Below are 13,900 nucleotides of genomic sequence, written 5' to 3' on the forward strand. Positions count from 1 at the left end.
ATCGGATGGTGTACCAGTCGCTACGACTAATTGTTTCCATGAATTTTTGGTTTTCTTCATTCTTCTTTGCTCTGGACAAGGAGAGACCCATCGTTGCATCTAGATGGCAGCTTGCAAGCTTTTAAGACCTCAGTCGCTACTCGCCAAAGTAGGAGGTGGAACAGTGTTTTGTGTAGTATGTTATACCAATTGAGCTTGATGTCCCCTGTGACTATAGTCCCAAACCCACAGGTTCAACTACTCGGTCCCTCTGGGTAGCTGGCTGTGACCAAGCAGTGACTACAACCTTGCCCCCTGTCAGCTCCACTATACACCTGAGAATTCAGATCATACACATAAACTTATAGGACCCTTGTCTGCCAACCCTGTACATGGTCTTGGGTACACTCCCCGCTTCACAGACACATCTACTGTGAACAGTGACTTTGGATGATTTGTGCATAGCTAAGCTGTGCACATCCTGCTTGGTCAGGTGGAAGGTCAGGGAGAAAGGATGACCGTCAGGGACGAGGTTTGCTGGTCTGATGGAGCCTGGTGGAACCCCTGAGACTATGGCCCCTAGATGCCCTTCAGGTCTGGAATTGAATCCACTTCCAGCCAAACAAAAGACAGGCATATGAGCTGAACATTTACATTAGGTAGACACACTCCATGGAGAGAAGAATCAGGGGAAAAAGAAGGGCTGTGTGTGCACAGGGAGACAGCTCAGGAGGCAGGAGTGCATGGAGGGAAGGACACAGGGAAGAGGTGGCTGTTGGGAGGAAGTGGGAGGGGAGCTGTTGCACTGTGGTGAACTGTGGTCTATATCATGAGACAACGTGTGTGTGAACTGCTGTATGGAAAGTGAATTTGCTCTGTAAATTTTCACCCAAATCACACACACACACACACACACACACACAAAGGATGACCTTCACTGAGATGGCCTGACACTGGGGCTGGGCCATGGGCTCAAGTGTGGCAGCGTCGTGAGGACTCCGAAGGTCTGGGTGGCACGCTGTCTTGCTGTGCGTGGGGTTACCACAAGTTGCTGCTGGGGGGCGCAGTGCCTAAGGCATCTGACTGGTAACCACAGTTGGCAGTTCAAACCCACCAGCCGCTCCACAGAAGGAAGATGAGGCAATCTACTTCCATAAAGATTTACCACCTTGGAAATCCAATGGGGGTGCTATGAGTCAGAATCGACTCAATCACGGTGGGTTTAGTCTGGTTTTTAACACCACCACCAACAAAATGTGCAGAAAACAGTACAAATGCTGACACTCAGGTCCTTCCACGCCTCAGAGAGCTGCGGTGCCCCTCCTAGGCACGCCCCAGAGAGCTGCGATCCCCTCCCGGGCACACCCCCGAGAGCGGCGGTCCCCTCCCGGGCATGCCCCTGAGAGCGGCGGTCCCCTCCTGGGGACACCATGAGACTTGAAAGCAGGGACTCAAGAGACGCACATCCATGAACATTCACTGCAGTGTCCCTCACAATAGCCAAAAGGGGACACAATCCAGTGTCCATTAACAGAGGGTGGCCCATCACAATGCAGTCCGTTTGCACAATGGAAGAGTGGGGGCCCAATACAGAATGAACCCGGAAGGCGTGCTGCTGAGTGACAGAAGTCAGACACAGGACATGCCGTCTGACCCCACTCACGTGCAGTGCCTGCCATGGACAGACTCACGGATGGGAGGCAGGCCGGGGCTGCCCATGGCTTGGGACGGAGCGAGCTTTGGTCTTGGGCGGCAAGAGAGTTTTGGAGCTGGATGGGCGACAGTAAGCAACGTCGTTGGTATAATTAACGCCACAGGGCTGTGTGCTCAGCAGCCATCGGATCGGCACGTTTCTCAGGTCCTCTATCTCGATGACAAAGGACAGGCCCCAGTGCTGCCACCTGGCAGGTGCTCCCTACAGGCAGTTCCAGAGAACATCTGTGCTCACGGGGGGGTCCGGGCCGACTCCATGCCAGTTCTGTTCCAGGTGAGACGTTGGACCAGCCACCCCAATCACCGAAGTGCCACTGTGCACACACCATTGTTTTCTCTGTGAAAATTCACAGAGGGAGGCCTAGTGGTGCAATGGTTAAGCGCTCGGCCGCCAACCACAAGGTCAGTGGTTCAAATCAGCCTAGCAGCTCTGCAGGAGAAACACCCGGCAACCTGCTTCCATGAGGACGGCAGCCGACAAACCCACAGGCAGCTCTCCAACACACACAGGGCCTGCGAGCTGCCTCCTGACAGCACCCGCCTCTGTCCTCCTCCTTCCTCACCTGGACCTTCTCGTACACCACCCCATCTGGGGCCTCGCGGTGTCACGCAGAACCACAACCAGCAGCACAAGAACATCCAGTGGGCCCCCGAGGGTCAGGAACTAGCCTGACCTCCACACCCATGCTCTCCCTGGGCCCTTGTGACAGCCCCACACAGGAGCCAGGCCTGGGGGCCCATGTCACAGATGGGGAAACAAGACAAAAACACAGGTGCCGTCCCGTGGGTTCTGACCACAGCCACCCATGTACACAGAGCACAGCTGTGTTCCATAGCGTGTTCACACTATGTCCTCTGGGAGCAGCCCGCCTTTCTCCAAGGTGCCTCTTAGTGGGTTCAAACCACCAACCTTTAGGTTACGAGTCGCCTGCTCACATTCTTGATAGTCCACTTCATAGACGGGGAATCCTGCCCACTGCCACCAAGCGGACTCTGACCCACAGCGCCCCAGAGGACAGAGTGGGACTGCACACAGGGTTCCCAAGGCTGTCAGTCTTCACAGAAGCAAAGCCCAAACCACACCCACTGCCACAGAGTCCATTCTGACCCACAGCGCCCCTAGAGGACAGAGTGGAACTGCCCACAGGGTTTCCAAGGCTGTCAGTCTTCACAGAAGCAAAGCCCAAACCACACCCACTGCCTGGAGTCCATTCTGATCCCCAGCGCCCCCAGAGGACAGAGTGGAACTGCACCACAGGGTCTCCAAGGCTGTCAGTCTTCACAGAAGCAAAGCCCAAACCACACCCACTGCCTGGAGTCCATTCTGATCCCCAGCGCCCCTAGAGGGCAGAGTGGAACTGCCCCCAGGGTTTCCAAAGCTGTAGATCCCTATGGAAGTAGACTGCCTCATCTTTCTTCTGCAGAGCAGCTGGTGGGTTCAAACTGCTGACCTTTTGGCTAGCAGCCCAATGCTTTAACCACTGCATCACCAGAGCCCCTTACAGATGGGGAAACTCAGGCTTAAAAGCACAGAGTGCCTGTCCCTGGACAGATAGCAGTGGGCTGGTGGGGATCCCACTCAAGGCTGCCCCAAAGTCCCTGCTGTTCATCCTCGTGGTGGCCGCTGCAGAGTAAGTGTTTCTGGGATAAAGCACTAGGGTTTGTAAACCAGCAGGAACAGTGTGACGAGGGCCTGGCCTGTGGACCCAGGGCATCTCCCCAGACAATTCACTAGACAGAGAGCAGTAAGGCTTTAAACCTACGCCTGGCAGATGTCCCTTAACCAAGTGTCAAACCCGCACCCTGGAAAGCTGGATGTGCAGACAGCTCACCCCTCCTGAACGGACACTGGGAGGGACCCAGCATCACATCTGGGGGCCCCTTGCTGGGAAGACTTGGACAAGTCCAGGCGGAGGACATGTACAGAACACGTGGCTGTGGGCCTCCCAGTGTCCAGGTCGTAAACAAGACAGACAGGAATAGTTGAGAGTCGAGCTCTGGAGTGAGAGTGAACGAAGGGGGGTGGGGACCAGTAGCCTGAGGCCAGGCACCGTGGGGACAGCCAATGGGCCAGAGCTAGGGCCCAGCAGCCACAGCAGCAGCCCGGAACCAGCACAGCGTGTGCGTGTGTGTGGCCCGCGTGCAGGCGGTGGCTGGTTCAGGAGGGTGGCACGTGAGCAAGGTTTCCCCAAGGAGCTGGACCAGGGCACGGGACAGCTGCATGAGCTCCCGGTCAAGAGGCTCTGGAGAAGGGTCCAGAATCCTGACAAAGACCAACGTCCAGGGGCTTCGACATCAACTCTGTCTCTCATTATGTGGGGCAACAAGGAGCGCAGACAACCAGACACCAGAGGCCCCATGGGCCCCAAAGCCCAGCCCCCACAGCCCTGAGACCGGAAGGACGAGACGGTACCCGGGTACCAGTGCTGACTGCTCCAAAAAGGACCACAGGCGGAGGTCCTGGAGAGAGAGGAAAGACAATGTGGAACAGAACTCAAAAAAAGAACATCATAAAAAGAACAGGATACTGGCCTGAAAGACACCGGTGGAAGCCCCAGACGACAGCCCCATGTCACCCTTCCAAGCTCAGAACTGAACTCAGTCCCATGGCTCAACTTCCAGCCCAACCAGAGACAGGCCTATGAGGTGAAGAGTAGCACCAGGTAACACTAGGGAGGCAGGCACTCCTTAGAACAACCAACCAGACAAGATCCAAGGGCAGCACGTGCCCAGGGATACAGCTTGGAAGGCAGGAAGGGGCAGGAGGGAAGGACGAAGAAAAGGGAAACACAGGGAGGAAGCGTGAAGGGAGCTGCTGCACGGCGGGGCTTGCAGTCAGTGCCAGGAAACCAAACGCATGAACTGCCGCACAGGAAACCAGTGTGCTCTGTAAACTTTCACCCAAAGTACAATAAAAAGTGAAAACCCCAGCCCCCAGGCTTGTCCCAGGATGAAGGGAGCTGTCCACTCCCGGCATTCTCTGGCTGCCCCCGGGGGCCACGTGGGTTCCCTGTATTCTCCTCACTTGTTGCGGTGCCGCCGAGCCTCACGGCCTGACTCATGGCGATGCACGTACCACAGAACGAAATGTTGCCTGGTCCCACGCCAGCTCCACGGCCCTTCCTTGCTGTGCTCGAGCCCCTGATCCCAGCCACCGTGTTGCTCCATCTTGTTGAGGGTCTCCCCCTTTCATCACTGACCCTGTTCTGCACTAAGCACGAAGTCCTTCTCCAGGGACCGGGCTCTCCTGACCACACGTCCAAGTATGAGAGACAAAGTCTGGCCATCCTCACTTCCAAGGAACGTTTTGGCTGCACTTCCTCCAAGTCAGATTTGTTTGTTCGTCTGGCCGTCCGTGGTGCATTCAATATTCTTCACCAACACCACAACTCAAAAGCATCAATTCTGAGTTCTGGTAAGATGGCGGACTAGGCAGAAAGACTGCACAGACCCTCTTCAACAAAGAAAAGGGGAACCAATTACCACAGACACAGAAGGTAATCCTGGAACCCTGAACCTTGAAGGCAAGGATATAGAAGTGGACTAAATCCCAACTAGCAGAAGAATTTGCATGAAAATACCAAAAAAGGAGACAGACGGAGCTGCGGTCTGGTAGCCATCCTGAGCGATCCTGATGGCACAGACAGCTTGGAGAGTGCCAAGTGGTGGTAGGACCTAAGTATTAACCTAAAAATCAGCCCTGCTAGCCAGGGACTGCATGGAGGACTGCTCTGGTGGCTGGGGAATAAACGGAGAAGGTGAAGAGAAATGCAGGCTGAGCTGTGGACTTTTGCTGGTCTGGAGGGCGCCGCCATTTTGAATGTTTAAAAGCAGCTTGACTATTTTGGATATTTAAAGAAACAGCGCTCTCGCAGATTCCTGGGGCTTAAGAACACGTTCTGCTTGCCAGCAACCTCAAGGACACCCTGGACCTGCAAGACTGAAAAGGTACGACATTCCTCTTGTTACTCTTATACTCCACACCCGCCTGGTGAACGGAGGTGCGACCATTCCCCAACTCCCACCTACCTTCTGGGCCCACAGGAACTCCATCACAGTCTGTGTGCTCAGATGGAGCCCGGGTGCCCTGCCCTGTCCTCCATTGACCTTTTTTTTCATTTTTAGTTTTTTCCTTTTTGCTTTATTTTTTCTGGTGATTAGTTTGCTTGTATTTGTCTGTTTTAAAACAACTATTATTATTAATACTTTTGTCCTTTTCACTATTATTCATATCATCCCCTCCCAGGTCCTAGTTTTCAGCATTTTTTCTTTGCCCTGTTCCTGGTTGAAAAAAATTTTTTTTAATTAATTAATTTTAATTTAAGGGTTTTTTTTCCCCCTTTTTTTCTCGTGGTTAACCCTGTTCCTTGTTTTTCTTTTTGCATTTTTCCCATTTTTTTCTTCATTATTCTCCTTCTCTACCTTTTTTCTCTTAGTGCCCTATCCCCAGATATTGCAGGTTTTCTTGTTTTTTCTCCTTCTTTTTCCATTTTTTCTTTTCTTGGTTACCGTTCTTGTGTGATTACATGGTGTGTTTTTTATCCATTGCTTTTAGATTTTTGATGGTTATTCAATTGTAGTTTTTGTCTAACTGAGTGGGAGACAACAACAGACCCCATAAGACACAACTGTACCCACATCTCCTGCAACTTCCCTTACTGAGAGAGAGCCACTACCTCCTTCTCCACCAATGGGCCAACGATAAAAAACCACCAAGAAGAGCCTGAATCACCCTTGGCTGCTCTTCAAAAGCAGTCAAAAGAGATCTAAATACAACAACGTCATGATGCCTCAGAGACAACAGACCATCACAGTCCATACAAAGAAACAGGATAAAGTGGTAGAAACAAGGGAGCAGGATACAGACCCAGAACACATCCCTGAGGAAGAAGCAGCATTGGAACTCTGTGATAAGGAATTCAAAAGAATTATATTTCGGTATCTTCAAAGGATTGAGAGACAGACCAAAGAAAACACAGAAAAAACCTTAGAAGAGTTTTGGAAGAAAATACAAGAACAAAATGACAAAATAAATGAAAAATTGGAAATGATTCTAAATGTACAGATAGAAATCCAGAAGATTAATACTAAATTATCAGAAATAGATAACACATTGGAAGGGCAAAGGAGTAGAACTGATGCGATGGAAGACAGAATTAATGAGAGGGAAGACAAATATCTGGATACTTTTTGCAAAGGGATCAATCAGAAAAAAAATCAAAACAAAATGAAGAAAGCCTAAGGTTCATGTGGGATACCATCAAAAGGAATAACTTACGTGTCATTGCAATTCCAGAACAGGAAGAGAAAAACAAAACCACTGAGAAAATTGTCCAAGATTTGCTGGAGGAGAACTTCCCTGATATTATGAAAGATGAGAATATATCCATTCAGGAAGTCCAACACACCCCAAACAGGATAGGCCCCGAAAGAAAATCACCAAGACACATCATCATCAAACTCATCAAAACCAAAAGCATCAATTCTTCTGTAGTGGTCCTTATTCGCTATGCAGCTCTCGCACGCATGGCGGGCTATTGAAGACACCAATGCTTAGAGCAGGCACGCCTTGGAAGTCTTCTGCAGATACGTCCAATACAATGTGTTGTTGGATTTCTGACTGCTGCTTCCATGGGTGTTGATCATGGATGAAGTGAAATGAAATCCTTGACTACTTCAATCTTTTCTCCGTTTATCATCATGCTGCTTATCTTACTAACTACTTATAGATAAACGCTCTTTTGTTAATTTATCCATTGCCGTTCTTAATATTTTTTGTAAATTTGAGTATATTTTTTTTTGTGTGTCCTTTATCCTAAGCCAGCACAGAGGCGAAGATGTCATAAATTTAAAATAATTAAAACACTTCCCAAAAAAGCAAAACCAAAACCAAAACCACACCCACTGTCCTGGAGTTGATTCCAACCCACAGCGCCCCCAGAGGACAGAGTGGAACTGTCCCACAGGGTCTCCAAGGCTGTCAATCTTCACAGAAGCAAAGCCCAAACCACACCCACTGCCTGGAGTCCATTCTGACCCACAGCGCCCCTAGAGGACAGAGTGGAACTGCCCACAGGGTCTTCAAGGCTGTACTGTCTACAGAAGCTGACTGCCTCATTTTCTCCAGCAGAGAAGCTGGTGGGTTTGAACTGCTGACTTTTGGTTAGCAGCTGAGCACTTAACCACTGCACCACCAGGGCTCCTTTTAAAAAGCAAAAATAACACATGATGTACGTATCAACTGTAAGTTGTGCGCAACACTGGCATTGAGCTGAAGACGACACTGTGTGCTGAGGACACCAAGGGCTGTTCTGGAGATTAACCCTGCGTATCCTGGATTCGGAATGGGATGCTTGCCCAGATCACGCCCCTTCCTTCTTCTTTGCTCTTCTTCCTGCCCAATTTAAACACTTACCTCCTCAAACCTGTCGCTCTGCCCTGCAACTGCATTATGACATTAGATCTGAGAACACCACACTTCCTCCACAGAACTGGTCACCTGCTGCAAGCCTGAGACCCAAAAGGCTGTGGGAAATTTCTCCTGCTGTCATTTTTGTATGATCTCAGGTTGGAAAACTGACGAGACAGGCAGCCAAAGCTCCTGCAGGCCATACCTTGATCTCTGTGATGTTCCCTTCCAGCTCGGTCGGGGTCTGCAGGGCCCACTCGTCCTTGCCCTCTGCCCCATGGCTGCTCTGGGGGCCTGGTGCTTTCCGCCACATGGTGACACGCCCTCTGTCGGTGCCGGCTGCCAGGAGACCTATGGGTGAGGACGGAGCTCACCCAGTGAGCAATGGGACCAACAAAGACTATAGAAGAGTCCCAACCCAAAGGGGAGAAAATGCAGAACTGATTTCAATTCTCATGGAATCCAGACTTTCTGGAGCCATGGAGGCTGGATGAACGCTACAGGTATTGCCTTGAGATCATCTTTAAACCTTCAACCTGAATATCCCCCGCAGTCTCCTTAGACCCAAACCACCGTCAGCTAAACTGGTAACAAAGTCTGCCCAGAGCACTGTGCTCTCTCAGGGGCCACCTCCACAAGACCAGAGCGACAACAGCCATTCAGGAGATTAGACAGGGTCCTCAGGGGCAGTGAGTTCTTGGTAACGGGTTCACGGTAACAAGGGGGGAAGAACTCAGAAAAGGAGGCTGCATCGGTGAGGAACGTGACGTACGCCACAGAACTGGCCACGGAGAAATGGCTGAGTCGGTGTGGGCTTCACTGTGTAGGTGCTGAACAGCAACAAAAGGAAGAAATTAAATAAAAAAATACGAGGGAGTACGAGTGGCAGCCAGTGCCCCGCTCCCCGCTGCGAGGGAATGCGGCCAGAGGCATGTGTGCATGTGTGTGCAAATGCTGCACGCATATGTGTGAGTGCGTGTCAGGGTGTGTGCATGCATGTGTGAGTACTGCATGTGTGTGTGGGTACATGTGTGTGAGTGTGTGTACGAATGAGTGTGAGCCTAAGTCTGTGTGTGAGCTTTTATGTGTGAGTGTAAGACGTGTGTGTGTGCAGATGCATGAGCACGTATGTGTGGGTGCATGTGTAGGTGTGTGAGTGTGTATGTGTGAGTGTGCATGCGAATGCATGTGTGTGCACACATGTGCGTGTATACGGAAGGTTTGCTGCTATTCTCTCTGGCTTCCTCTCTCAGAACCATCTGCCTTATTCCCCGCTGCTCCCCAACTGCACCAGCGCTTGGCAAACCTACCCGCCCAGCCACGGCTGTCAGTCGGTGCTGACCCACAGTGACCCCGGGGGCCAGCAGAACTGCACCACACACAGCTGTCCAGGCCGTCACTGCTCCAGAAGCAGATGGCCAGGTCTGTTCTGTGGCTGCCGGGTGGCTCTGAACCCCAAACTTGGTGTAGCCGTTGAACACAAATCGTTCACAGCACCCAGGGATCCCATCAATGCCTGCTGGGTGAATGTCAGCCCTGGCCCTTCCGGTCCATTCTCTCTGTCCTGTGTGTCTGTGTGTACACCTTTGTGCATGCACACACATTTGTACAAACACATGTGCATGTGCACATATGTCTAGAAGCACGTATCTTATGTGACATGTGTGTACACATTTCCACGCATGCCTGTGTGCCTTTTGCGAACACATGTGCACGTGTATGTGCATGTCCTGTGTGTACCTATACACAGAGACACATGTGAATTCACAAGTGCATATATGTGCACACATGCACAACACACCTGTGCATGCACACCTGTTTTTATGTGTGGTCACGCGGATATCTGTGTGTGGATGTGCACACACAAGTACAGGCACACATGTGCTCATGTGTGTGGTCACACGTGCATTTATGCATTGTGTGCCTTTATGTGTAGGCACACATGTGTGCACATGCATATATGTGTACATGCCCACATGTGCTGTTGCATTCACATGTGTGTGCACACTACCCCATACATACTGTCTTCTTCATGGGCCTTCAGAGAGGAATGGAGATAGTTGTGTGCACACTCAAGTGGGTCCCACTGCCAGGCACCCTGTGGCCCTTGTGGACGCTGACTGCCATGTGCTCGGTGGTGACTGACTGTAGCGACAGGGCTGGTGTCGCTTGCCAGGCCTGTGCAGCTTCCCTGAGGGAGCCTCACCTTTGGCTTTGCAGTAGGAGACACAGTTCAGATTCTCTCCTTTTTCAAAACCAAACTTCTCCTCTGGACTCAGGATGTAGTGCTCGCCTCGTTCTAAGTCCCAAAACCTGCAAGGGAAGAACAGCCCGGGCGAGCGGCGTGACAACCCATGCTCATGCTCAGAGATGCTGGTGTCCCTACGGACAAGACTTCAGCCATCAGGGAAGGGACTAGTCCTCTTGCTCCCCGACGTCAGGACTCATCCGTGCCTGCTTCATAGCTGGAGGAAGGGTTTTCTGTGAGATAGCTCAGATGTAACCATGCCACAGCGACAGCAAAGCGCCAGCCTCACACAGCAACAGGGGAGCAAGTCTCCAGTCTCACGCTGAGCTAAGTTGGCAGCCGCAGAGGAACACGCTGGGAGCCCGCTTACGCAGCTCGACACACTGGGCAGAAGTGTTCCCTGGGTGGAGGCCAGGAGGGGTGGGCCGTGCAGTGGGGCAGGGACACAAGACGAGGTGGGACGCGGGGTGGGGCGGGACAGGGGCTCTCCTCTGTTCTGTCCTTGGAGAGGGGAGCTGGTTACTGGACGTACCTTTCCCACGTGTGTGACACTGGAACGAAAAGTCCCCTCCGACTTGACCGTGAGTGGAGGGCTTTGTACCAGGGTCACCAAGAAGCGGGGTCTCACCTGAGCACTGTCTCCCCAATGGCCATGACCAGCAGGCTGCCCTCAATGAGAGCGATGTCGGCCCGGCAGCCTGTCTTCCCACTCAGCTTGACCTGCGGGAGTAGACGAGGCTGGCGTGGAGGAAGAGCACTGCTGTCCCCAGAGGCCAGGCTCTGGTCTCCACGCCTCCAGCAAGCACTGCCTTGAGGCCCTGCCGAGCCGGGAGCACCATGGGGTGGTACAAGCTCTGAGGGATGCCACGGGCTTCGGGACACAGGTGAGCTACTGCAAATGTCGCCTGTATGGGACACCGTCGGTGACGTGGCAGGTACCGACAGCGGGCATGATGATTCTGGAGTGGAACTGTGGCCGTGCTCTGGGCAGGTCCCCCGTCCCTGCTCTACAGGGAACAGTCACTGCCCAGCACCCCCGGCCCATGAGGCTGAGCGAGGATTTGAACCTAGTGTGACTTCACTGCCGAGCTGCAGGGCAGCCAAAGCCAAGCAGCACCAAGGAGACTGCCAGACCTGTGTGCTAACCGGCACAGACGTCCTCCAGAAAGCACAGGTCTTTCCCAGGACCAGGGACTCCTACGAATAAACCAGGGACGTGACAGGCTGGGGCAGGCAGGGGCCTCAGAAGTGGCAGGTCCCACACTAGCCCCTCCGTGGAGCACAGGCGTGCCCGTGTGCTGAGCCGTCCAAACACACCTGGTATTTTTCCAGCAGCCACATCAGTGCACCCGCTTGCCCACGGGGGTGAGTGAAGCGCCCACCAGGTGCAGCGTCACGGCAGGTGGGCTGAGGCAGCACGCAGACCGCACCTGCAGTCCCCACTGGTGAGCACCAGGTGACGATCGGCATGCCTGGCAGCCTTGAGCCGGCACGGTGAGAAGATGGGACACCACCAGCCCACCTCCACCCCCATTTCTGTTGCACAGCGTGTGGGACCCCACGAGGTGGGTGGGGCTGGTGTTGCTCTCACACCCCTGTACCTACGACCATGACCTTGTTTGGCTCCAGAGTCTTTACAGAGGCTGTCAGTGAAGCTAACACACCAGAGCAGGGAGGGCCCTAACGCCATCTGAGTGGGGGTCTTAATGAGGAGATGCAGCCCAGGAACACAGGGAGGCAGAGATCGGAGCAATGTGGCCATGCGCCAAGGACCGCCTGGGACCACCAGAAGCTGGAAGGGACCAGGAAAGAGCCCCAAGCCTCTGCAGGGGTGGCCCTGTCGGTGGCCTGATTTTGAACTTGTCTCCAGAGCTGCAAGGATGCACTCCCGCGAGGACGCGTTCTGATTCTTCCAGCCCATCTGTGGTGTGTGGTTGCCCACCCCCACCCACCTTCATGACCTCCTGGGCCTCGCCTTCAGACGTCACCGTGGACAGAGACAGGACCAGGGTCTCTGTCACCACCACCAGCGCCTCCCTCTTCTCTATGTAGAACAGCGTCTGGACAGGACCGTCGGCGGACGCCACACAGACCGTCTTACCCCTCTCATCCACGAAATGCACGGTACCTGAAGGTGAAAACAGGTGTTACCCAGGTGTGACAGTGGCTCCTACATCAGCCAATGACATTTTGAGTGGCCACTGTATGTTTGGGGAAAAATTTGAAGCCAAGACCTCCCCCTCCTGGAGCAGAGCTGAGCACCTGGCACATAGCAGGTGACAACAGGAGTGACGTGTGTGCTGGCCACACAGTGAGGGTCAACCTACAGCTGCTGACAGGTGGGCCACCATCACACGTTTGCAAAACACACAAATCTCCAAGTGTCTCTGTGAAAACAGAGTGAAGCAGCACCTGGGACACTGGACACGAAACTGCAGGGAGCGGACAAGCAAACTTATCAAGGAGCTAGGCGCAGTGGGTGAGGACGCGGCTGCTGGCCAAAAGGTCGGCAGTTCAAACCCTGTGGGGCAGTTCCACTGTCCTCTATAGGGGTGCTATGAGTCAGAATGGACTCCACAGCAGTGGGTGGCCTTTGGGCTTTGCTTCTGTGAAGACTGACAGCCTTGGAGACCCTGTGGGCAGTTCCCCTCTGTCACACGGTCACCATGAACCAGAACCGACTTGACAGCCCCCAGCAACATCATCAACCAAAAGGTCAGAGGTTCAAACCGACCTAGCAGGGCCTCAGAAGAAAGACCTGGCCGTCTGCTCCTGCAAAGGTGACAGCCTAGGAAACGCCATGGGCAGTTCCACTGTCACGCAGCTCACCATGAGTCCAAACAGATTCGATGGCTGTGGGTAATGGCACTATCTCAATGAGGTATCGCCAACGATGACAACAATCACCTATCTCCGAGGCTGGCAAGCACGCAGCCTGGTGGTGTCTTTTGCTGGAGCACTATCTGTCAGTCACAGCTAACGAGGTGCCCCAAAGTACCCGACGTCCTCCAACCGTGACACCCCACAGGGCCCCCGAGTGCCCGATGTCCTGCGACCCTGACGCCCTGCATGGCCCCAATCACCCGACATCCTGTGACCGTGACGCCCCGCACGGCCCCTGAGCGCCCGACGTCCTATGACCGTGGTGTAGAGCCCTCACCATCCACCAAGCTGATGAAGAACGACAGCCCCTTCTGAGGCCCTGTTCTCAGGAAGCTTCCAAAGCTGCTCTTCCTCCAGTTGAACATGTCCAGTGCCTTCTCATCACCACTCACGGCGGCCTTGGCCAACTGCACCAGGTCCCTGGAAGCAATGGTGGCCTGTGACATGGCAGACTTTCTGCCCGCTGCGTGGGACGGGGTTTAACTACAGACCAGCTGTAGCCTCTACTTGGGGGGCGACTTCCACTTGGTCCCCAGAAAGCACGTCTGCCCCCAGCAACTTGGAGCCCAGTGAGCAACTAACATAAATGCACAGGTGGCATGGGAGCCTCCTCACTCAGGGACCCAGGTGGCGTAGAGGCTACACACTCAGCTGCTAGGCGAAAAGAT

The 13,900-nt window shown here is 53.3% G+C and overlaps 1 protein-coding gene across 1 annotated transcript in view; it reads right to left on the reverse strand.

The window, feature by feature from the left end:
- IFT140 (intraflagellar transport 140) overlaps positions 1–13,900 on the reverse strand; it is a 68,353-nt gene that overhangs the window by 46,366 nt on the left and 8,087 nt on the right. Inside the window, 5 exon segments of the mRNA XM_007939646.1 lie at positions 8,307–8,452; positions 10,308–10,414; positions 10,978–11,069; positions 12,302–12,477; positions 13,510–13,652. Coding sequence (XP_007937837.1) covers positions 8,307–8,452; positions 10,308–10,414; positions 10,978–11,069; positions 12,302–12,477; positions 13,510–13,652 — 664 coding nt within the window.

The sequence above is a fragment of the Orycteropus afer genome, unplaced genomic scaffold (assembly GCF_000298275.1).
Source record: "Orycteropus afer afer isolate SDZICR_OR568_19922 unplaced genomic scaffold, OryAfe1.0 scaffold00061, whole genome shotgun sequence".
NCBI lineage: Eukaryota > Metazoa > Chordata > Mammalia > Tubulidentata > Orycteropodidae > Orycteropus > Orycteropus afer.